A 24,876-nucleotide genomic window follows, 5' to 3' on the forward strand; every position below is an offset into this window, starting at 1 on the left:
GAGCAGCCATGCAGTCACGCGGGCACCCATGGGCAGAGCAGCCATGCAGTCACGCGGGCACCCATGGGCAGAGCAGCCATGCAGTCACACGGGCACCCATGGGCAGAGCAGCCATGCAGTCACACGGGCACCCATGGGCAGAGCTGCCGTGCACCAGCTGCATTTTCTGAGGCTGCACTATAGCATCATGAGACTCTGCATTATCTCACTTATCCACCTCCCCATCCTTGTGCCATAAAGCTTAGTCCAGAGAGCATAGTAACTTATTCAAGGTCACAGGATTTTGTATAATGGAGCTGGAATTGAAGCATAGGTCTGTTTGACTAAAAAACTCTCTCTCTCTCTCTCTCTCTCTCTCTCTCTCTCTCTCACACACACACACACACACACACACACGGACTTGAGTCGATTCCCAGGAACTTCATTAGCCTGTTAATAGAATGTGTTTATATCCTACATCTCCCATTAGGAAATGACCAGAGTCTGATCTTGATGTTGTCACTTTCCTGGAATCTCTCTTCCTTTTTAGATTTAAAAAAATTTCTCAGAACACCCAATAACTCTTCATTTAAGCTCATTTTTTATTGTTGCTTCTAAATGCTTAATACCACTGAGGTTTCCAGCGAACGTGGAGGGTCTGACATGAGGTCAGACCACAGTCTGCTCCTCGTGAGATAGGATCTTCAGGAACATCTTGAAGGAGTTGTTCCAGATTGGGTTCCCTAGGAAACAGACTCTGAGACAGAGACTGGCACGCAGGAAGCTCAACAGCTGTGGGGAGAGGGGAAGGGAGGGGGACCGGCAAGAGGAGAAGCTGGGCTGCCGTCTCAACAACGGCCTCCTCCAGCTCCGGGGACCTCACAGTTGCCCCAGTTGGGGTGGGGAGGACACTGGGCGTGGTCTTCCCAGGAAGGGGGGAGTATCCATGGCTGGGAAGCCCTTTCAAGCCCAGGTGACAATTGAGGGCTAATGTTGCCAGCACTCCCAGGAGCTAGAGGGACAGTCCCAGCACCTGGGGCCCCCTGGGTGACAGGCAGAGGGTTTAATGCAAGAATCCTTGGGGTTTAGATAAAAATCACGAACGTAAGTGTGCAGAGAACCTGGGAGGTCTTCTAGCCAAGCCTCTGGTTTCTCAGGTCAGGAATCTGGCTTCAAGAGGCGGAAGGATGCAATAATGAGGGTGTTTGCAGACACAAAGCCGTTCGCAGACCTCTTCCCTCTCACTCCCCCTACACTGCCCGAGGGGAATCTAAAGGCCCCACTAGCTGGTGTTCCTTGCAGACTCCGTTCTGACCAAAAAGATGAAGAGGAAGGCTCACTGAAGCTTCTGGGCATGTCTGTGATTGGTGCTCACCTGCATCCACCCTTCCCCTCTTGCTACCGGGTGCAGTGCAGCAGTCACACTGCCACCGAGAAGTCCACCCGCACCCCGAAGCTGAGCAGGAAGGAAGGAGGAGGGCAGCTGTAAACGCGTACCTCTGGATGTCTTGTTCGGTGGGAAAAATAAACTCCTGCCCCTTTAAGACGAGGAAACATTATTTCTGCTACTTGAAGTGGAACACATTCCTAACCGATCATGACAAACGCTTAGGCTAGATTCACATCAGGACTTGCTCTGTGCCAGGCACGTCACTCAGCACTCTGTATGCATTTCCCTAGTTTTACCTCCATGAGGAAATGTAAGTTTTTGACCCAATTCTAAGCTCATCAACTTAGAGAATTTAAGTAAATTGGCCGTAGTCAGACTGTGCAACAGGCCAACAGTTAGACCAGGCCTGATTCTGAAGTTGAAATACAGTGTCGGGCAAAGGTAGGTTTACCGTCATGAGCACATGCAGCACAGAGCTTATTCTTGTATTGTTATTTATTAATTATTGTATTAGTTCTCCATACGGACAACTGTAAACCTCCTTTTGACCCACCCTGTATTAAACACTAAAGCAACCGATTTAAGGTACAATGACAAGTGTATTATCATAGCTCATAAACATCTTAACTAATAGAACTTTAAAATATACAGTAAATAGGAAACATTACTACATGTAACCCAGTCTAACACAATGACATGGGTTTAATTCTTTTTTTTATTTATTTTTTATTTATTTATTTTTTTATCCTCACCCGAGGACATTTTTCCATTTTTTGTTCAGGTAGAGTGGGAGGGAGAGAGGAACAGAGAGAGAGAGAGAAACATCGACGTGAAAGAAACACATCGAGTGGCTGCCACCCGCACAACCAACCAGGGCCGGGGACAAACTGCAACCGAGGTCCGCGCCCTTAGTGGGAACCAAACCCGGGTCTCTCAGGACCGCAGGCCGACGCTCTAACCGCTGAGCCAAACCGGCCAGGGCGGGTTTAATTCTTTTTTAAAAATTTGTTCTAGTCCTGCTTTCATCCCTTTCTGTGGTTATTGTAGACAATATTAATGCTAATGCCTTTTTATGTTTGGTATATATTTTGATATATTTGGGGATTACAGTAATATATCCATATCAGGAAGAAATGAATACCATCTTTGACCGCCCCAAATTACAGAATCTTGCTAATTACTTGGTTGATTTTCAGTAGGGATTTTTGCTGAGAATTTTTGTTTGCTTTTGTTCTGTTTTCTCCTCGAGCTAATCTGAACCTAGCCATTAAATTGAGCTTCCTCTTCTTTTTTCCATTCCTCACCCGAGGACATTTTTTCATTTATTTTCAGACACAGTGAGAGGGAGAGATAGAGAGAGACATCGACGTGAGAAAGACACAGCAACTGGTTGCCTCCTGCGTGACCTCGACCAGGGCCAGGGACTGAACCGCAACCAAAATCAAAATGGCAACTCTGGTCTGTGGGCCAACACTCTAACCACTGAGCAACCGGCCAGGGCAAACTGAGCTTCTTTTTAAACTTGAATGTAACTTGTTTCAATGATACAACATTTTAAGTTATGCTTTTTCACTTGAGGTTTAGTATTTCTTAAAATCTGGCGAGGACCTGCAGATGTGCACATTGCAGGCCCCCTGTTTGTGCTTCGTTGTCCTGTCAGTGTCGCAGGCAAAGTCTAAGTTAAATATAAAATTATTAAGAATTTCAAGACAGCAACAACAAAGCATCCTACCAAGTGTGAGATGCTGGATGACTGCACAGAGCCCGTACCCCTAGAGACTCCTGTATATGGATTTTAGAAACTGGATTTTTTTTTAACAGTGAAAGTGAAATTGCAATCTACTCACAGAACGTGACATGCATCAAAGCTTTTCCTTGGCCTAAGAAACATGTTTATCCTTATTAAAAACTTTTATCTTTCGCCCTGGCCGGTTTGGCTCAGCGGTTAGAGTGTCGGCCTGTGGTCCTGAGAGACCTAGGTTCGGTTCCCGCTAAGGGCACGTACCTCGGTTGCAGTTTGTCCCCCGCCCTGGTCGGTTGTGCTGGTGGCAGCCACTCGATGTGTTCCTTTCACATCGATGTTTCTCTCTCTCTCTCTCTGTTCCTCTCTCTCCCTCCCACTCTACCTGAACAAAAAATGGAAAAATGTCCTCGGGTGAGGATAAAAAAAAAGTAAAATAAAAAAATAAAAACTTTTATCTTTCACTTCTAAGGATCACTTCTTAAGATCATTATCCAAAAATGTGGAGCCATCCTGTGTCAGCAAATTGAAAATGCACCCTTTGATTCAATGAGTTCATTCAGTTACCTAGTTCCCTTTGAGAGGATTGATCAGACAGTGTGAGGGTGAGAGTTCACCAGTAAATCAGTTGTAGAGTTTTCACTTAGCTGAATCATAAATGGATTTGAAAGCTGGGAGGAAAACAATCACATGATCCAAACAGAAGGCTGTGTCGGGACAGGTGACTATGTCCGAGACAGTGAAAACACTGAACTCTGGAGATTATGGAATTGATGAGGTAGATTTCTGGGATGGAGACTCTCTGATACTCATGATGACCACTGAGAACTAAGACCACCCATTGCCACCCTAGCTTCTCCTGCAGAGCTGTGTCCTGGGGCAATGAAATAAGATACCAGAGCACCATGGAAACAAAGGCCAGGGGAGAGGACAGGGAAGCAGGACCTCAGGTTCAGCCTCCTAATCGTTCAGTTCACAATGACTGCTTTCTGCAGGATTCTCTCTGGCCTTAAGTCGCTGCTGCGTGAGCTCTGGGAGCCACAGCTGTGGGTGTGCGCTGTTACCGTTGTTGCCATGATGGTTGTTTGTTAGATATCACTAAGACACCGTAGCCCATGGCACTTATACTCAACAGAAATTTGTTCTTTCTCTCTCTCTCTCTCTCTTTTTTTTTTTACCTGTATTGATTTTACAGAGAGAGGAAGTGAGAGGGAGAGAGAGAGAGAGATAAGCATTGATGAGAGAGAACATCAACTGACCGCCTCCTGCATGCCCCCACTGGGGATCAGGCCCACAACCTGGGCATGTGCCCTGACTGGGAATTGAACCGACAACCTCTTGGTGCATAGGTCGATGCTCAACCACTGAGCTACACCAGCTGGGCAGAAATTTGTTACTTAGCTGCAGTGTGCTTCAGTTCGCCTGCCTAACCTTGAAGGCTGTAATAGTTCTGTACTGCAGAAGGAAGATAGAGAGAAGTCTTGAAATGAGGGCCCCTCTTCATGGAGATGTGTCATGATTATCACAGTAGAAAGGAGACCTTTCCAGTTTTCTTTTTCAAGGGCTTAGACATTATTTTTCAAAGAAGTATATCTAATGAGAAAGGCAAGTGTACATAATAGGATGAAATAAAATAAATTATTTTTATCCCACCATGCTTAACTTATTCCTCGGAGGTGACCAATGTCAATAGCAGGTTTTTGTTCGCACACACATGGAACCGTACTTGGACAAGTCTGCAACTTTCTTGACTCACTGAGCTGGAGATCACGGCATTATGGCATAGCTCATGCCTTTTAGTGACTTTCATAGCCTTCCTTCTGTAAATGCAACTTAATTAATTGGTCAGTTCTTCTGGATAAACATGAAATTATTGCAAGGAGCATCCTTGACTTCTATCACTAAGGTCAATGTTTATTTTTTATTTTTTTTATTATTTTTTTTAATCCTCACCCGAGGATATTTTTCCTTTTTTTTTTTTTTGTACAGATAGAGTGGGAGGGAGAGAGAGACAGAAACATCGATGTGAAGGGACACATCGAGTGGCTGCCACCCGCACGACCAACCAGGGCCGGGGACAAACTGCAACCGAAGTACGTGCCCCTAGCGGGAACCGAACCCGGGTCTCTCTGGACCGCAGGCCGACGCTCTAACCGCTGAGCCAAACCGGCCAGGGCTCAATGTTTATTTTTTGACTGAGTGAGTTGATGATCGCTCAAGATCGAAATTATCTCTTTGCTACTTGGCCCTCAAGTTTCTCCCTATCAGTGTTGATCACTATCATGTTTATTCATTAGTAAACATGGGCTAAGGGCTTTTTCTGAGTGTGACATTCTGCTAGTGTTCATTAGATAAGATTAATGATAATAGCTACCACATTTAACAACTGTTCTATGTCAGATACCATATTAGAGGTTTTAGTATGTTACCCTTGATCATCCTCTCTGGGCAGACCAGAGACCAAGAAGTCCTTGGGAAAAAGATAAGTTTCGGGGCTGGGATTTAAATCCCTGTGGATCTAACCTCAAATCTTGCATGAAGGAGAGCCCCAAACCTTGCCCCAAGCTATGCTTTTGAGTCCTCACCAGTGTGTGTTATCACTCTTCCTTCTAATGTGTCTGGCCAGTAGGAACTGCTCAGTGCATAAAAGACTTTGAGTTCCCTTGAGGACACTGCAGTTCTTTTGAGGAGCTTGTAAAATCCGGTCTCAGAGACTATTTGTAGTCATCGTAGGAGTGAAACATCTCTGGAGCAGGTCCCTTATCTGCAGTTAGGGAAAGTCGTGGGACCACCTACTGACCTAGCAGGAGCTAGGGTTCTCGATGCTACATTGACAAGGTAGCAGTTTAGAAAATGGCAAAGCAAAGTATGAACTTAGTGCAGCATTCATTAGAGATGGCCTGTTGGAAGGAGATGAGAGTATTTCAAGGAAGATTTTTTTTTTTATCCTCACCTAAGGGCATTTTTCCATTTTTTGTTCAGATAGAGTGGGAGGGAGAGAAAGGAAGAGAGAGAGAAACATCGACGTGAAAGGGACACATCGAGTGGCTGCCACCCGCACGACCAACCAGGGCCGGGGACAAACTGCAACCGAGGTACGCACCCTTAGCAGGAACCGAACCCGGGTCTCTCTGGACCGCAGGCTGACGCTCTAACCACTGAGAAAAACCGGCCAGGGCTCATGAAAGATTTCTGAAGGGTGGGAAGAAGGTGGAGAACTGAGCCAGCATGACAAAAATATGTGTCCTTAGACTACTATGAGAGAAGATTGCAATGACAGAATCACAGCATGTTGGGACAACAGCAAAGACCTTTGGAATTTGTCAAGTTCATGGTAAGGAAGTGAGAACCACAACCTAATAACTGTCCCTGATCAAGCACTTAGTGTACACCATGCACCATTCTGAGTGCTTCACATGGTCTCTGTCTTCACCCTCGCAATTACCCTGCAAGGCAGGTACGGTTGTCCCCATTTTTCAGATGAGAAAACTGAGTCACAGAAAGATTAAGGAACTTTTACATCTGCTTCTCTATGGAAGTAAATGGCTCTAGAGGCTGGTGATTTTCAGCATATTTAAACCCCATGAGAGTAAATGGAGTCTGGTTGGTGTTCTACCAAGTTTGCCCCACAGCTATGATCCATCAACAAGTGCGCCTCCTGATAACGTGAAAAGTGGAAGCTTTGAAGATCCTCATCAAAGACGTGCTTTCTGTTAAAGACAATGCTGTGCCTGTGGGTTAGGGGTTAGTAGTGAGGGATCTGGGCTAACCTGCCTCTCATTCTGTGAGGCCTTGGGAAATGGAATCTTCCTTGGCCTAAATGTTCTCATCTGTGAAATGGGGGATAATCAAAGAACTAATCCTGGGGCGGTTGTGATTGTGAAAATGCACTGAGTAACCATGACAAAGCACTACAGGATCTGGGAAATACTGTCTGAATAATATATTGGCTCTTATTTCAACAAGCAAAATTCTCTTTAACTCACTATGTAAATAAGACTAGCCAAAGTCTCTGGATAGTTTTATCCTTCAGAGACCGAGTCAAGGGTCACACGCCCGGAGGGAGTAAAACGTTGGACTTTCACATTCCAGAATCGAGTGCAATGCTGACCACTGGATGGGCTTACTTTCTATGAGGACCATTTATACATTAAGGCCTTCTTACTGTTTGCACCCTGGGCATCTGTACCCACAGGCCTTCCGGCAGGCCAGAAACAATCATTCATTTAGAAAAGCCCCCAAATTATTCAGGGCTGCTTTCTCTTTTTGTTTTATGTGTCCAAATACAAAAGCTTGAATCCAAATTCCAAAGCTCAAATCAAAGTCTAACTTAAAGCGTTTCCCCTGCCTCCACCCTTCCCCATGTTTCTGAAATGCTTCCCTGCACTCCACACGCAGGGATGGGTGTCCGCATGTCTAGGACCAGAGCTGCTCCCTCTGGGTACTTCGGCTCCAGCCCAGGCAGTGACAGAGCCAACTATGCTTCCAGGAAGGAAGATTTGCAACCATCCAAGTCAGGCCTGGTCCCCGCAGTCTTTTGGCTTTTTTCCATTGGCTCTTTGTCCTGTGATCTCTCTGCTCATTTTGACTGTTCACTGTCCCAGACAACTCACCCACCGCACCTGCTATAAAATCAATTGGTATTCTTTCTTTGCTTTTCCCTTTCTTCTCTAAGCTTTGAACACGTGCCTTTTGACCTCTGAAGTCTGAAGTTTTTCCAGTTCCAGTGTTTGGAGCTTTGTCTGAGTTACACACGTCTTTCATACCTTTATTACTTTAGCATATGGATCATTGCGTCCTCCAGCAGCCACACCTAGAGTTGTGCGCCTGGCTTTGCCTGTGGCATCCATCTGCACTGAGGTGGGCCCATGGCAGAGGGCCCCATAGCTGGGGTCTCTGAGCCCTCAGCCCGTTACAGCACCCAGAAACGGAGTCCTTCCCCTATAAGCAGATCCAGAAGAGCTCCTCAAAGGACCTTTCCGAAGACGATATTCCTAAGTCCTTCACTTAAGAAAACAAGACATAACGTTCAAAAGGAAACTACTACTTGAAATCTTATCAAATACATGTATTACCTATTAAATTTTTTACCTATTAATTGAGGCCATGTATGTTTTAAAGTTATCGATCTTGCTGGTTACTCCAAATACCTAGGTATAGGCGTGCATTGCATTAAGTGAATCTTTAGAACAGTCCTGTGCTGGAGATCACCCTATCTTCAGTCATGGAGAATAGAAGATCGAACCTTAGAGTGGATTCAGTGTAGGACCCAGCATGATGGAATGGACCGTTATGATAAGCAGGTTGGCTTCATCTTCAGCAAAAAAGCCGAGCCCTTGTTTCCATGTGGTTGTAAATCTGTGTCCAAGGACTTCTTGGGCTTGAGGAGAATAAGGGAGAATTTTGTTGGGAGTAGGTTTATGCTAGTAGTTTGGGTGTTAGGGGTGAGCTGGTCCCCTGTGAGGGAACCCTCTCCCCTGGAGGTCCAGTCACTTTGCTGCAAACAATAGGCAGCTCTCATGCTTGCCCCAAATCCTGCATCAGTGGTTGACATTACTGACTTTCTAGGTGAACCCCACAGGGGCAGTGCCTTATTTTTACCATCATAGTTCCATGCTGGATTGAAAGGTCTCGTTATTTACAACAAAGGGCATAGAGTTTTAAAGCAATCTTCCCTATTTAATTTGCTATCAAACTCTAACCAAACAAAGGGGAAAAATCACCTACTTTGCAGCATGTGTCATAGGAAGGTAAAAGGTGGGAGTCTCCAGATTAATGACACTTGGGGTCATATTCATACGTACAGGGGAATCCTGGGGGGAGGGTACTGAGCTAAAAAGCTAACTTGCGAGGGTTTCTCTCTCTCTCGCTTCAGCACATCCTTGCGAGCTGTACTGCCGACCCATCGATGGCCAGTTTTCCGAGAAAATGCTGGATGCTGTCATTGATGGTACCCCTTGCTTTGAAGGCGGCAGCAGCAGAAATGTCTGTATTAATGGCATATGTAAGGTATTGGGTATGTTTCCTTAATCTACAACTTTACAAAATCATGCTTTTATTCATTCAGGAAGTCCGACGTGCAGACCCCTGCCTTTGTGGCGTTTGCATGCGGTCTGGGCTTTATTTGGTCGGTGAGGCAGGACTTCTCCATGGATGTCAGAGGCACGGTTGGAAATGGAATAATTTTCCTCCTGTTTTCTTTATTTCTTGATTTGTTGATGTGTTCTAGGATATTATTTTAGGCGTGGAACAGATTTACAATGAAGGAGAACCAAATTAAAGGAGGAATTGTTAGGAGAGGCAACCTAGATTATTTTAATCACATTAAACTGTTCATTGGTTTCTTGCCAACAGAATCATTACATTTTAGAAAAAAACTGGAATGGATAATAGTTTGTATAGTGTTTTTCACAATGCAGTTTTACATTGAATTCTCCACTGGTTACCGACATGCTCTTTTTAGGAAGAGAGACGGCACGGCAGGTAAACACCAGGTCTTCTGATTGCTATTCAACTTTTCCTCACGCTGCCTTTATATAAATTACTTAGACTTGATTTGTTCATGCTTTTATACGTACAACCATTGAAAAATCCCTTCCCATTGCTCACAGTATGTTTTGCAAGGAAGTAATGAACATGTTTTGTGATCCAACACCCCAGCATAAATCTCAGTTTAAAGAGAAGCTGTTTGCTAGTCAGTGAAAGAAAAACTACGCTGTAGAAATACCTAATTAACTGCTCGTTTCTCACTCAGGCTCCAGAAAGTGAACTCGTTACCATTATTTATTAACTGTATAACCCTATGCATCTTTCTATGGCTCAGTTTTCTTTTATAAAATTGAGATAATAATATATCTTTCCAATTGGAGTTGTCAAAAAGATTAAATAAGGTCATCAGTGTTAAGCCCGTAATAGAGCCCTGGAACACAATAAACTTTGCATTACATTTTATCGCTTTTGTAATTATTTATCATATTTTTTCCCGCTGGACCACATGGCCACTGTAAAAAGCTCCTGCCCGGACACGTGCAGCTCCCTGCAGAGGTGCGCTCACCGGCTTGGGGGTGCCTTTGACTCCTGCTCTGACCGAAGCACAGAGGTGCCGTGTCGGTTCCCAGGATGAGTGAGTGGACAGCCAGCCCGTCAGGCGCTCCATTCCAAAAAGCTCAGGTGGAATTCTCTTTCCGACTCAACAATTACCACGGTAGCTGCAGAGAGCCCAGAATAATATATTTTAGACTAATGTGTTCCCCAGAGTGGGAAAAGGTTGATTCAGCCAATGCAGGCCGGAGGAGCCCACCGCTTTCTAAAGCAGCGGCTCCCAGGCCTGGCTGCCTGTCGGAATTACCTGGACAGCCTTGCGAACTACTGCTGTCCGGCTCCATCTCAAAATTCAGAATCTCTGGAATTTGGGCTCCGGCCATTGATAGTTTAAAAACCCCCCAGCTGACTGCATTTGCAACTGGGCCTGGGAACTAGGTCACCGAGAAAAGAATGTGGTGCTGAAATGATCTTTTAGACCTAAATACGTTGTGTGCACAGAGGCAGCGTCTTGAGCGTGTGGTGGAAAACAGAGGCGTTTTGAACAAAATGCAAGGGGTTTGGGGTGCCTCTCTTGAAGCCCATTACATCGTTTACTAGAATGAGCCACGTTGTCCCAGCTTGCCTTTGTCTTTCTGGCAACTAGTTAAGGCCTTTTGGAAGGTGTAATTGTCCACTTTCTGTCTGTGCCGCACTGAGCTGCGTTTTTAAGCTGAAAAGTTATTCAAGTCAAGTTTCCCTTAAGAGCCTAAATATGATTTATCTTCCAAAGATCCAGGTTGTAGACATTTTCAGCTTTGTTAGTCTTACTCATTTACTAAAGTTTAAAAAAGAACAAAAAACAAAACGCAACAAATTGAACATGCATTGAAGTAAAAAGACACACCGTCAGAGAAAAAATACATGCAGTGCTTGTCAAATCTGTCTTCTTTGTGGATATGAACATAGGTTGGCTTATATTTATATAAATGTTTATTATATTTGCTTTTGTTCAGGTATTCCACTGTCTATTATGAAATTATATGTGCCCACCTTCTGGCATTTTCGATTTGCAGATTCTATTGTGAAGGGGATTTTCGAGGCTTGATGAAAACTGAATCTGTCCCAGGAGATTACTCTCCGTGCCCTCCCCAATTTTTGTTTTAACTTGGACTGAACTCCTAAGCTTATTTATCAAAATATAAATTTAAACCGGCTTTTCAGGATATCTCTCATTTTTAACCACAACTTTCCCAACTCTGCAGTCTTATCGACTGTCTTAGGACCGCCTGCCAGCTTCCCAGCCCTGTCACCCCTCTCCCCAGTGCTTTGACCTGCATTCCCGTTCCTCTTCCCGTGTCTCCGGTCAGCACGGCATTGGCCTTGGCTTCGGCTTTGTTTCCTCCCCGAAGGCCCGGCTGCCCTGCGTCGTCACGTCAGCTGTCCCCAGATGGCTCCTCGAGCCTCCCTTCGGTCCCACACCTCAGGACCCTGGTTCCGATCAACCAGCCCTTCCTCTGACCTTACTGTCAGCCTGCTGTGTGCTTCTTAAAATAAAATAGTCACCTTTGTGACTTTGTACCCTTACAAAATCACGATCTCCACTCGCCGCTGAGCCCTTAACTCTAATCCGACAACCTTTCTACCTGTTCTGAGCGGGTGTCTCGTTCCTTCAGGAGCCACCCTGCACCTCCCTGTTCTCTCACGAACAAACCCGGTTTTGACCACTCGGTGACATACTGAGCGCCCTAAATCAATGTCTGTGAGTCAGATCGCTCTCCGGAATCCCAGAAGGCCCTCAAGGTCCTGGCGAGCAAAGTGTTGCTGCTGCTGCACTTATTAAATGGCAGCATCGTTTACCTTTTCTCCTCAGTAAGCATGGATCTTCCCTAACTTACTTCCACGCTTCAAGCGTCGTTGGCTGGGAATCAGTCTCATTGTAGCGCCAGGCATTCTTCAGTGCCGCCTTTGCCAGGGGCCTCGGAAAGAAACGACGGCATTCCAGGTGAATCAGGTCACGGTGGCACTTGGTGTTTCAGTTCTCAGTGACTTGAGGATTTACAAGTAAAACAATGTTACAAGCTACAAGTGAGAATTAGTAAGAATATCTTTTGGTTATTCGCTCAGGTAGGCTAAAGGCCTGGTGAAGACTGGGAGCTGGTTTCTCTAGTACTCAAGTACTCTTCAGTCCAAACGACAGGGCCAAGAATTGATTATGTTCTTCTGCCCAGGAAAGGAAATAGTCATCAGAATAAAAGGCAACCTACAGAATGGGGAGAAATATTTGCAAATCATATATATATAATTAATACACAAATGTATAAGAAACCCCAACAACTCCATAGCAGAAAAACAAATAACCTGGTTAAAAAATAAGCAAAGGGCCCAGCTGATGTTGCTCAGTGGTTGAGCGTCGACCCCTGCACCCAGAGGTTGCCGGTTCGATTCTCATCAGGGCACATGCCCAGGTTGTGGGCCAAATCCCCAGTGGGGGGCATAGAGGAGGCGGCCAGTCAATGTTCTCTCTCATCAATGTTTCTATCTCTCTCTCCCTCTTCCTTCCTCTCTCTCTGAAATCAATTTAAAAAAAATTTTTTTAAATGAACAAAGGACTTAAGTAGACATTTCTCCAAAGAAGATATACAAATAGCCAACAGGTATATGAAAAGGTGCTCAACATCATTAAACATCAGAGAAATACAAATCACATCCACAGTAAGATATAACCTTACACCTGCTAGGATGGATGTTATAAAATAAAATAAAGCCAAAGGATACAATGTAGGTAAGGATGTGGAGAAATCGGAACCCTTGTATATTATTGTTGGTGGGCATGTACAATGGCGCAGCCTCTGTGGAAAACAGTATAGAGGTTCCTTAAAAAATTTAAAAAGAGAACTACTCTATGACCCCGGAATCCCACTTCTGTGTATATATCCAAGAGAACTGAAATCAGGATCTTGAGGAGATATCTGTACATTCTTACAATAGCCAAGGTACAGGAACAACCCAGATGTCCATCAACAGATGAATGGATCAGGAACATGTGGTGTCTACACACCATGGAATAGTATTCAGTCTAAGAAAAGAAGGAAATCTGCCATTTGTGACAACATGAATGAGCCCTTAGGACTTTATGCTAAGAGAAACAAGCTAGCCACAGAAGGACAAATGCTACATGTTTCCACTGAAATGTGAATCTAAGATAGTTAAACTGATAGAAGTGGAGAATAGAATGGTGGTTGCCAAGGGCCGAGGATAGGGAGCAATGGAGAGTTGCTGTTCATTGGGTCCAAAGTTTGATATGTAAGATGAATACGTCCTAGATACCTGCTGTATACTGTAGTGCCCGAGGTTAACAATGCTGGATTGAACATATAAACATTCGTTAAGAGGGCACATCTCACGTTCAGTGTTCTTGCCACACACACACACACACACACACACACAAGACACAGGGAAATTTGGAGGTGATGAATATGTCTATGACCTTGATTGTGGTGATGGTTTCACAAGTGTTTATTTAAGGGCCGAATCATCAAATTGTATGCATTAAGTGCAAGCAGTATTTTGTATATCAGCTACACTCAATACAACTGTTTTTTAAAAACAAAAAATGATAATATGATGGGAAAGTAAAGTGATTTTTTTTTCTTCTTCTTCTTCAAAAATGCTGCCCGTGGGGTGGCTGCCTGGCATCCACAGTCACATCAGGGAGGGGCCAGGCTGCAGCCACGGTCCACGGTTGGTGGCAGCAGCAGACTCAGCCCTGATTCCGCCGGAGGCCGAGAGCCAGTGCCGTGTGGGCCTTGCTGCCGGGCGGAGGGCGTGAAGGAGGAGAGGGTGTCTTCTCCTTTCCCCGAGGATCCGTATGTCCCGCGTACAAGGAGGTTGGCGGAAACCTTCACTGGCCTCCTGCTATGTACTCAATCCAGTGTTGGTTATAGTGTGTGCAGCTGATGGGAGAAGCAAATGGGGTGAAGTCGCCGCGAGAACCCACTTACTGTGCTGGGGACGCGTGTCTCCTGCCCCAGCCCCTGCCCCAGGGTGCCTGTAACTGCTGCTAGGGAAGAGAGAGGGGCTTGAGGGTTAGGGTTTCTGGCCTTCTCTCCTTTATGGTTCACACTGTTAAAGACATATCCCCTTTTGGTAGAGATTCTAAAAAAAAAACAAAAAACAAAAAAAAAGCCACTTGAAAATTAATGTCTCAGAGTAAGTTTCCCTGGCTTGTTCCAAATCACTGGAGGAAAGACCCCTGGGAAGGTCATTCGTGAGGTCAGTTCATCAGAGCGTGGCCCAGCTTGATGAAAACTCACGTGGGAAGGTTTGGCATTTCACCCAACGGCTGAAGGCTTCACACCCAAACGGTTTCTGTTCTTTCCGTGTGATTAGCGTGATTAAGGTTTGTGATCTCCTAGCACTTTGTGTCTGTGGACTGAAAGGAACTTGGAGGTGGTCAAGGGATGGAGCTATTTCTGTCAGTGGGCATCAGTCCTGTTTAGCTGGTAGAGGGAGGGTGTAATTGAACAACCCAGACTGTTCCTCCTTTCAGGCAATTTGAGGTGGCTTTAAAATAAGAAAGGGACTTACCTTTGGGAGAAAAAAAACTACTGGGCACAATTCTTCTTTGCAAACAGAAAAGAAAAATCTGAGCACTGGAATATGGTATAGTTTTCCCTCCTTCTGTTGCCACGGACATGTGGTTAGGAGCCCAGGCCATGGAAGACAGCGGGCAACAGACACGTTCAGCTGGAGCCCCCAGGTCCCATGACCTTCAGGCTCAGTGTCATGGTTGATTGTACCTGATGCTGATGAACACGGATGCTCTCCCTCCAGAGTGGCAATTTCTGGATGGGAGAGACTTGGCCACACTGATGGGCTGAGCAGAAGGAATCTGTGGAGATGAAACTGATGACTCAGGAGGACCAATAGATAGAACACCGAGAAGGGATTTGGTCCAGCTCACGGGCAAGATTAATGTTGGCTCAGAGGAGAAATGGCCAGTTCTTCCTCTGCGGCTGGAGGGGACGAGGTCAGGATGGCTGGGATATGGCTAAGTGTGAAGGGCAGTGGGGGCTGGGATCTCCGAGGATCTGCAGGTCAGAGATGTCATCCCTTGTGGACTGGAGCGGTCTCAGCATTAAGCTAGCCTTTCTCTGATGGCTGCTGGTTCACCTGCTATCCTCAGACAGGAGCTGGGGAGAACACCCCAGTGAGCATGGGAAGTTCTCGGTGGAGTAATGCGTCACCCTGGGAAGTCCCATGGAGAGGAGGGGCATGAGGTCTGCATGTCTGTAAGAGGGGGACCTACTGCTCCACCAACTTCAGTTCCAAGGCATGTTCAAGGTTAAGCTTTTGGAACTGTGTTCGATTCTGCCTCTGACTCCAGGGAGACCCAGCCAGTGTGCCCCTGTCTCTAAGCAAGTATTTCCTTTACCTTTGGTGGACGCTTTGGTGTTTCTCTGCTGCACCAGGAAAAGAAGACGTGTGTGCCCTTTTGTATGTGCCCCAATCTCACTGAGAGCAAAGAGGGGAAGGGGAAGTTCGAGGTCCCAAGCAGTGTGACATCTCCTGCCTGTGTCTTTCCTCTCCAACCTCTTTTCCTGCAGAGGGTTGGCTGTGACTACGAGATCGACTCCAACGCCACCGAGGACCGCTGCGGGGTGTGCCTGGGGAACGGCTCTGCCTGCCAGACCGTGAGGAAGATGTTCAAGCAGAAGGAAGGATCTGGTAACAGACTAACACACAACTGAAGTGGCAGGGGACGGAGCACGGAGGGCAGGCCTGATGGCTGGGTGGTTGTCTCTCAGCAGATTGTGATTGTCAAAGAATTCAAAATGGGGAAGGTGGAAGAAAAGTGATTTTACTGACTGAATACGTTCATCATTCTCACCTGCGGATATTTTTCCATTGATTTTTTGTTTTTGTAGATAAAGTGGGAGGGAGAAAGAAAGTGAAACATTGATGTGTTATTAGAGAGACACATCTATTGGTTGCCTCCTGCACAACCCCAACCAGGCCCAAGGATCAAACCTGCAACTGAAGTACGTGCCCTTGACCAGGAATTGAACCTGCAACTCTTTGGTCCATAGGTTGATACTCCAACCACTGGGACAAATTGACTAAGGTTACTCATCATTCTTAATGCTTTGGAGATAGTCTTATCAACCCTGAAAACCTTCCCTTGAAATTGAATAAATGTTTCAATAACCCTTCATTCTTGCAACTTTTTAATATATACATATTAAATATATATAATTAATTTATTTAATATATATATGTTCTTTATTGATTTTAGAGAGAGAGAGGGAGAGAGAGAGATAGAAACATTGATGACAGAGAACATTGACTGGTCGCCTCCTGCACAAACCCCACTGGAGATGGGGCTGAGCCTGGGCATGTGCCCTGACTGAGAATCAAACTGGTGACCTCTTGGGGCATGGGTCAACACTCAGCCACTGAGCCACACCCACCAGGCCACTCCTGCAATTTTTTAATATGATCCTCATTTCTGTAAAGAAGGTCCATGAGGATGAGACACACCAGAGGATTTGTTTTTCATCTCTTTTCTACCAACCACATTTCCCCATTAAAACACTAGAGTGAGGGTTAGTAATCCCTGGTTATAGGTATATGTAATCTCAGCCTAGCTGTGCAATGTGGCACAGATTTCTTCTCTTGGGAACTCAGTTTCCTCATTTTGTAGATAAAGAGGTTGGTAGCCATTCCCTTTCATCTAAATATCTATTAAAAGGGGATTGGTTAAATAAATGGCATTATGTCATTGTACAGCTGTTGAAATGCTCAAAATATATGAAAAGACATTCAACTTAAAAGGCATTACTTAGACTATGAGGTATCACCTCACACCTGTCAGAATGGCTGCCATCAACAAATCATCAAACAACAAGTGTTGGCAAGGGTGTGGAGAAAAGGAGACTCTAGTACACTGCTGGTGGGAATGCAGACTGGTGCAGCCACTGTGGAAAACAATATAGTGCTACCTCAAAAAATTGAAAATTGAACTTCTATTTGACCCAGTGATCCCACTGCTGGGAATATACCCTAAGAAGCCTGAAACACCAATCAGAAAGAATATATGTACCCCCATGTTTGTAGCAGCACTATTTACAATAGCTAAGATCTGGAAAGAGCCCAAATGCCCATCAATATTGAGTGGATAAAAAAGCGGTGGTACATATACACAATGGAACACTATGCAGCTGTAAGAAAGAAAGGTCTCTTACCCTTTGAAATGACATGGTGGGACCTGGAGAATATTATGAGGAGCAAAATAAGCCAATCAGAGAAAGACAAGCATCACATAATCTCACTTATTTGTGGACTATAATGAACAAAATAAACTGTCGAAAAAAATAGATCCAGAGACAAGAAAGTAGGAAACAAACTGACAAACCTCAGAGGGAAGGGGGGCAGGGGGCAGGAAGAGATAAACCAGAGAACTTATATGCAGATGTGTATAACCCATGGACACAGACAATAGTGTGATGAAGGCGGGGTGGGAGTCAATGGGGGACAAAAAGGAGCGACATCTGTAATACTTTCAACAATAATGGAAAAAAGGCAAGAGTTGGTGCCTTGGCTGGGTGGTTCAGTCGGTTAGAGCATTATCCTGTACACCAAGAGGTGTGGGCTCAATTCCCGGTCGGGGCACATGCCTAGGTTGTGGATTCGATCCCTGGACAGGGCAGGTATGAAAGGCAACCAATCGATGTTTCTTTCTCACATTGATGTTTCTTTCTCATTCTCTCTCTCTCCCTTCCTCTCTCTCTAAAAATCAATAAAAACATATTATTGGGTGAAGATTTTTTTTTAAGGCAATAATAGTTCATATAGTGTGATCCCACTGGTTTAAAAAAGTATGTGCAGCCCTGGCCTGTTTGGCTCAGTGGTTGAGTGTCGGCCTGTGGACCAGAGAGGTCCGGGTTCGGTTCCCGCTAGGGGCACGTACCACAAAAAAATAAAAAATAAAAAAATAAAAAATAAATAAAAAAGTATGTGCAGGTGTAGAAAATTTTGTAAGCAAGCCCAATCAACTACTAAGTATAATTGTCTTTGATACAGAGGATGGGGGTGGAGGGGAATGGACACTTGACTCTTCGTTGTACTCCTCTCTCTGAGATGGTGGGCTTTTTTGTCATGTGCAGAGGGGTCCAATGGATGTTTTATTATGGTTCTTTTTAACTCCATATCACTATAATTTTATCCTCTGGCTTTCTCCTGGGTATTCTTTTGTAAATAAATATATATATATATATACATACACACACACACACATCTATTACATATATTACTTTTGCTCATGGCTAAATCTGCTTCAGTTTACGTCTTCTGTCTACAAACTGTCTTCAGAATTAGCACTTCTATCACAGAAAGCTTTTATTTAAAAATTTAAAGTATCTCCCTTTCAACTGGGCAGAATCTGCTCATGATAAATACTTACAACCTTGGATTTTCTCTCTTAAATGGAAAATCAAAAGCAAACATTTTTGGTGTTTTTTTTTTTTTTTTTTTCATCTAATTACTTTTCTTTTTTTTTTGTTTGTTGTTTGTTTGCTTTCAAACAAGGGATGAGGTGGTAGCCAGTTGGTTTTCCTGCAGGGGAAGCCATGCAACATTCTAAGTCAGAGAACAGCTGCAGGTAGCAATACTCCAAGGTATTTTACAAAATTACAGTAGCCTCAGTTGTGTGTGACAAATACGTTCACTGAGTAGCGGTAAATTGGTAGTTTCTCCTGCCACCTCAGCGAAGTGTGTGAGGGCCGAATAGAGCTGCTACGAGGCTCACGTTTTGTTTCCTCAGGATCGGAGCTGCCAAGTTTGAAAAGCAGGACTGAGGCTGTGGCCTGTACCCAGCTTCTACGCAGGTCATTCCTGCAGCTGAGCCGCGTGTGAGCTGCCGGGACCCCAGGTCCTCTGCAGCTGAGTGAGAGGGAGCAGTCAGGGCACAGAGACAAGCGCTTGCTTGTCAGGCTGAAAACCCTAGTGTGTATTCCGTGGAAAACGACCAGGATGATCAAGCTCTCACCCCATGTTTTTATAGAAAGGTTGAAGGACTAAAGGATGTTTAGTTTCGAAAAGGGCAAAATAATGGCATCCTGGAGCTGGGGAGGACGGCAGACCTCATCTCATTCAAGCCCCTTCACTGAAAGATGTTAAGTAAGTCGACGAACGTCCTAGAGCGTGTCCGTGGGGATGAAGAAACGGGAACTCGAGAGTTCTGACCCCCGGCCTCACTGCACCTTTCGCAGAGCCGTCCCCAAAGCCCATGTTCCTTCCTTTATATCGTGTTTGTGAGCGATGGTTCCTAAGAAGCACGAGTAGGGAGAACACATGACCATAGAGTCTGGCAAAGAGAGGGAACATTGGTGTCAGCCTTCCCCCCCATGGTGACCAGTGAGCTAGGAGGCTGGCAGGGAGGGTCCTCGTCATCAAACGGGTGTTCTCTGTGCTTTCGTACAGGCTGGATTGGAACATGAGAGAAATATGTAAGTTCGTATTTCAGCAAAACCTAAGAAAAAATAAGAAGAAAATGCTTCCTAATGACTCGAAGTGTCCAGCAATATAAAAAGCTGTGCTCAGAGTGGACTCTGTATTCAAGAGCACCAAGGTGGCGATCAAGCCCAGACTCGCTGCGGGATTCTCATAAGGAATTGAAGCTCTGATGAAACTGCTTCTAAGGATCTGTCTTTAATGTGCAGGCAATGAGGACGAGCAGAAGGAGTGTCCAGTGTGATGTTTAGGAAGATGGATCAGGCGGCAGCAACAAATGGGGGAGCAGAGGTGCTATTGGGACGTTGGCTAGGGGATGTACAATTCTGAGGCATCAACTAAAATCACAGAAAAATAAACCCTGGATCAACCATAAAAGCTTCAGAGTACAATCTGCATGTATGTCACCTCTCCTCACAAAACTGTTTATGTACCGAGTCACACAGCTCCTGAGAATTCTGCCTGTGGTCAGGCTCTTTCAAGTTCCCATACTTAGGATATCTACCAATCCCGGGGACCACCCTGGAGGAGGGCAGGGGACTAAATGATGAGGATGAGCAGTGGGTCCGACATTATGCTCAGCTAAGCTAGCACGACTCTTTCATTCACTGTGCCTGTTCTCCTTAGGTTATGTTGACATCGGACTGATTCCGAAAGGAGCAAGGGACATACGGGTGATGGAGGTGGAGGGAGCTGGAAACTTTCTGGCCATCAGGAGTGAAGACCCTAAAAAATATTACCTCAATGGAGGATTTATTATCCAGTGGAAAGGGAACTACAAGCTGGCAGGGACCGTCTTTCAATACGACAGGAAAGGAGACCAGGAGAAACTGATGGCCACAGGTCCCACCAACGAGTCCGTGTGGATCCAGGTAATGCGGAAAGGAGACGGCTGAGGTGCACATCAGTTAGGATTTTTCTAATGTTCTTTTCCAACATATTTACTAGGAGACATGAATTAAGGATCTTTAAAATGTTTTTAGCAAGGAATGGGGAAGAAAGCAAGATACCAGTTTGTGCTGCTAATCCCTGATGGCCTAGAAATGGCTGAAACCCCCATCATAAAATGCCAGGGCCCTAACCATCCATTTGGGAGGTTTGCGTTCAGATTTCAGTGTGGTTGACACAGGCTGTTTATTTGACGGTGACTGTTCATTGGGTAGGAAAAGGATGCTGTCAGTCTCTGGCACGAGTTTCCCAGTAGCCCTCCAGCAGTGGTGATGGACTGACATGGTTCTTCCACAGGTTGTCAGGTGGTTGTGCTCAGGCAAAAGGCTTCACCTGGGGAAACTCTTAGGGGAGAGAGGGGTTGAGTGTAGGGTGTGTTCTTCAAAGTCATGAGTGATTTGTCTTTGGTATTGGCAAAGAGCACAGAAAAGGAGTGGAATAATTATACCAGTGGAGACCAGGAAGGTTGGGGGTGACAGATGGCCCAAGAGAGAGTCAGATCAAACCATATCAGAAGTGAGAGAGAAGTCATTGCAGAGCCAGACATCGGAACACTCACGGAAGCTGGAGGTCAAGGCTTGACAGCTACGTTTAATAAATGTTAGGAAACCTGACATCTGACCTGTCCACATGGGAAAAGATTTACAAATGGGAACCCCCAACCCATGGGGCAACCAATCCACCACCTCCAAGTTTAAGACGAATTCACTTTAAACGTGTTGTAGGTTGATTACCTGCAGGACAGGGAAGCGAGGGGACAGTCCCAAGAGTGGTTTGCTTTGGCTAAAACCGATGACAGTTTTTATCCCAGGACCATATGCTTTAAAAGAACTAAGCGGCCTGAGAGAGAAGGGCGGCCATCGTAAGGCAACAACAATGCCAGTTAGTGTTTACTGACTGCTGCTACCTGGCTGCTGCTGTTCTATCATGTCGAATCATGTTACATTTATGTATTTGTTGCACTCTCACAACAACCCTATCAGTAGTGCTATTGTTTTCCTCAGTTTACAAGTGGGGGAGCTAAGACACAAAGAGACTCGGTAAATCACCCACAACGAGAAAATTAGTAAGTACCCAGAACAGGCGACCTGCCAGCTGTGATGGGAAAGAACCGTCCCCGCCCTCCCCTCAGAGCAGGTCCCTGTGACCAGACCCTCCTGCTTCCGTGAGCTGGAATTCCCACAGCACTCCAGCCAGGAAACAATGGAGTGGAGGAGGTCGAAGTAGATCGAGGTGGCCGTGGATGTACAGGTGGAAGCAGCGTAGAGGGATATTCCTTTAGGTACTTGTTCCAGGGCAAGCTCCCATGACTCCTTGAAGATGAGGGACATTGGTTGGATTTGACAGGACTGTGGTTTTCGGGGTAAAGTCATGACACTTTGGCGTGACCCCTCTCTTGCCTCCCAGCTCATATTCCAGGTGACTAACCCTGGCATCAAGTACGAGTACACGATCCGCAAAGACGGCCTTGGCAGTGACGGGGAGAAGCTGTTGTACTTCTGGCAGTACGGCCGCTGGACCGAGTGCAGTGCCACGTGTGGCACAGGTGAGAAGCAGGGGTCCCACTGGAAGCCACGGCAGCCCCGGGATGGGCCGTGGAGGCCACGGAAGCCGGTGGTTTGCCTTCTGTGTCCGTGGGTCTGCCGGGCTCCACAAAGACGGCCCTGGGGACCCTGTGGGGGTCAATGTGCAGGTCACGGTCCCCATGGAGAGGCAGTTGTTCTTTCTTCAGCTTTGTAGGCTGGCCTATGTGAAGGTTTAGTTTTTAAGAAAGGGTTGCATATCATTTCTTATTTTTTATTTCTTTACAGAGAGAGGAAGGGAGAGGGAGAGAGAGAGAGAAACATCAATGAGAGAGAATATCAACTGGCCGCCTCCAGCACACCCCCCACTGGGGATCTGGTCCATAACCTGGGCATGTACCCTGACCAGGAATTGAACCAACGACCTCTTGGTACATGGGTCGACACTCAACCGCTGAGTCACACTGACTGGGCAAGGGCTACATATCTTTTAAAGCAAGACAGAAAAACTTAAAACAACCACTGCTCTGGTGGAGGACGTGAGGACCACAAAAGTCAAGCAACCTACCCAAAGACATTCTACACATCATGGCCAAATCCCCTAGAGTTTAATTTCTAACCCAAATTGACCAAGTTTTTAGATCTACTCGGAGAGTAGCTTTCTCTGACAAAATCCAGCATTGGAGAGGTTCCTTGCTGTCAGGTCTTAGGATGGGGTAGGTTTTGCTACAGTAACAAAGAAATTGAAATCTGCCCTGGACAATTTGCTCAGTGGTTAGAGCATCGGCCAGCAGACCAATGAGCCGTGGGTTTGATTCTGACCAAGGGCATGTACCTTAGTTGCGGTTCATCCCTGGCCCTGGTTGAGGTCGTGCTGGAGGCAACCAGTTGATGTGTCCCTCTCACATCAATGTTTCTCTCTCTCTCCCTCTCTTCTCCTCTCTTCTTCCCACTCTATCTGAACAAAAATGGAAAAGTATTCACAAGTGAGGATTTAAAAAATTTTTTAAAAAAGAAATTGAAATTTTAGGAATTCAACACAATGAAGGTTTATTTTCAACCCATTCCAAGTGGACGCAGGGTGAGTGGCCCTACTTACTCTGAAATCCGTGGTTTCCAGCTTGCCCACGGGGGAAGAGAGACGTGGAAGAGGCAGACTGCCTCCTGTCAATGGCCTGGCCTAGAAGGAACACAGGTCACGTCTGCTCGAATTCCACTGTGGGCTTCGTCCCGTGGGCACCATCTGACCCACGGCAAGGCTGGGAGCCCGAGGGAGTGCTGTAGGGCCTCGCGAACTTGCCAGGGCCCAGGAGGGCAGGGTTCAGGGCCCTTCAGGCACTGGGAGGCTCCAACAGTAGCTCCCTGTGAGAAAGCCTGCGCCTCTCTCTGTCCTTTCGGGTCCTGCCGGAGTGTTCTGGAATTTCCTGCCTCCAGCCCGTAAGGTCCGCCTGCAAGGCTAGGGCAGCCACAGGGTGAAGAGCCAGAAGTGGGGTCCAGCAAACGGAAGACAGAGAAGGAGCACAGCCCACCCGCAGGCTCCTGTCCCACAGGCTCTGTCCCCTCCGGGTCCCCCTCCTGCACCCCAGGGGGTAACTGTGGAAAGAGGCGGCTAGGCAGACAGTGAGTCATGTACCATTGGCTGTGTAAACAATTTTTGTATTGCCGACTTCCTGTTCTTCCTTCAGTGCAGAAAACCAAGGATTAACTTTCAGAAATCACAGGAGTCATAGGTTCATTTCAAAATACGTGAGGTTTTACAAATTCTACAACTCAGAAAACCCGTGCAGGCCCAAGGTGCCATCTGTGGCGGCCGCCACGAGGGGCATCAGTGGGCGTCAGTCCTGCTCGTCCCGCCACCGCTTCTACATTTCACGCCCTGTCCCTCCAGCCCCCCCGGCCCTGGGCTCAGGGAAGGAGCAAAACAATACGTAGAAAGTCGGTAAAACATATTTTCCCAAGGAGCAGTTGTGAGGAAAATGAAGTTTTCGGAACTAGAGTCACAAATACTTGTTTGATTCTCATCCCTTTTGTTCTGTTCTTTCAGTGAAGTTCAGGTTTAAACTTTAGGCTTCAATCATTGTCCAAAGACACAAAAGAGTGAACCTCAGACAGTCCCGACTGGGCAGGGACTCCTCAATAAACCAGGAGAACATCCACACCCACCCCCTTCTATTTCAACATGGAACGAAACCTTTGTTTATACATGTATATTTCAGAGTATGGGAAATAAAAGATAAATGGCTGATTCATGCAGTAATCCTAAAGATACAACCCCAGTTAGCTAGGACATGAGACTTCCTTACTATATATGAATCAACCATTATGGTTTTTTTAAAATTTATTTTTGTTACAGATGTTTCTCCTTTTTAACCCAATTGACACCCTCCTCCCCATCCCCCCCACCCCGTCCCCAGCTTTGTTGTCCATGTCCATTGGTTATGCATACATGCATATAAGTTATGTGGTTTATCTCTTCCCACCCCCCCACCCCCTCTTCTGAGTGTTGTCAGTCTGTACCCTACTTCCTCATCTCTGGGTCTACCCTGTTCCTCAGACTGTTATGTTCATTATATTCCACAAATAAGTGAGATCATGTGATATTTGTCTTTCTCTGTTTGGCTTGTTTCGCTTAGGATAATACTCTCCAGGTCCCTCCATGTCATCTCAAAAGATAAGAGATCTTTCTTACAACTGCATAGTACTCCATTGTGTATATGTACCACAGCTTTTTTATCTACTCATCTATTGATGGACACTTGGGC

At 45.8% G+C, this 24,876-nt stretch overlaps 1 protein-coding gene across 1 annotated transcript in view; it reads left to right on the forward strand.

Moving 5' to 3' along the window:
• Window positions 1-24,876, forward strand: part of ADAMTS12 (ADAM metallopeptidase with thrombospondin type 1 motif 12) — a 262,620-nt gene that overhangs the window by 177,635 nt on the left and 60,109 nt on the right. Inside the window, exons 13-16 of the mRNA XM_036280361.1 lie at window positions 8,986-9,119; window positions 15,740-15,860; window positions 20,271-20,515; window positions 21,999-22,137. Of these exons, the coding sequence (XP_036136254.1) occupies window positions 8,986-9,119; window positions 15,740-15,860; window positions 20,271-20,515; window positions 21,999-22,137 (639 nt within the window). The remainder of the gene's footprint in view (window positions 1-8,985; window positions 9,120-15,739; window positions 15,861-20,270; window positions 20,516-21,998; window positions 22,138-24,876) is intronic.

Source organism: Molossus molossus, unplaced genomic scaffold, assembly GCF_014108415.1.
Source record: "Molossus molossus isolate mMolMol1 unplaced genomic scaffold, mMolMol1.p scaffold_m16_p_3, whole genome shotgun sequence".
NCBI lineage: Eukaryota > Metazoa > Chordata > Mammalia > Chiroptera > Molossidae > Molossus > Molossus molossus.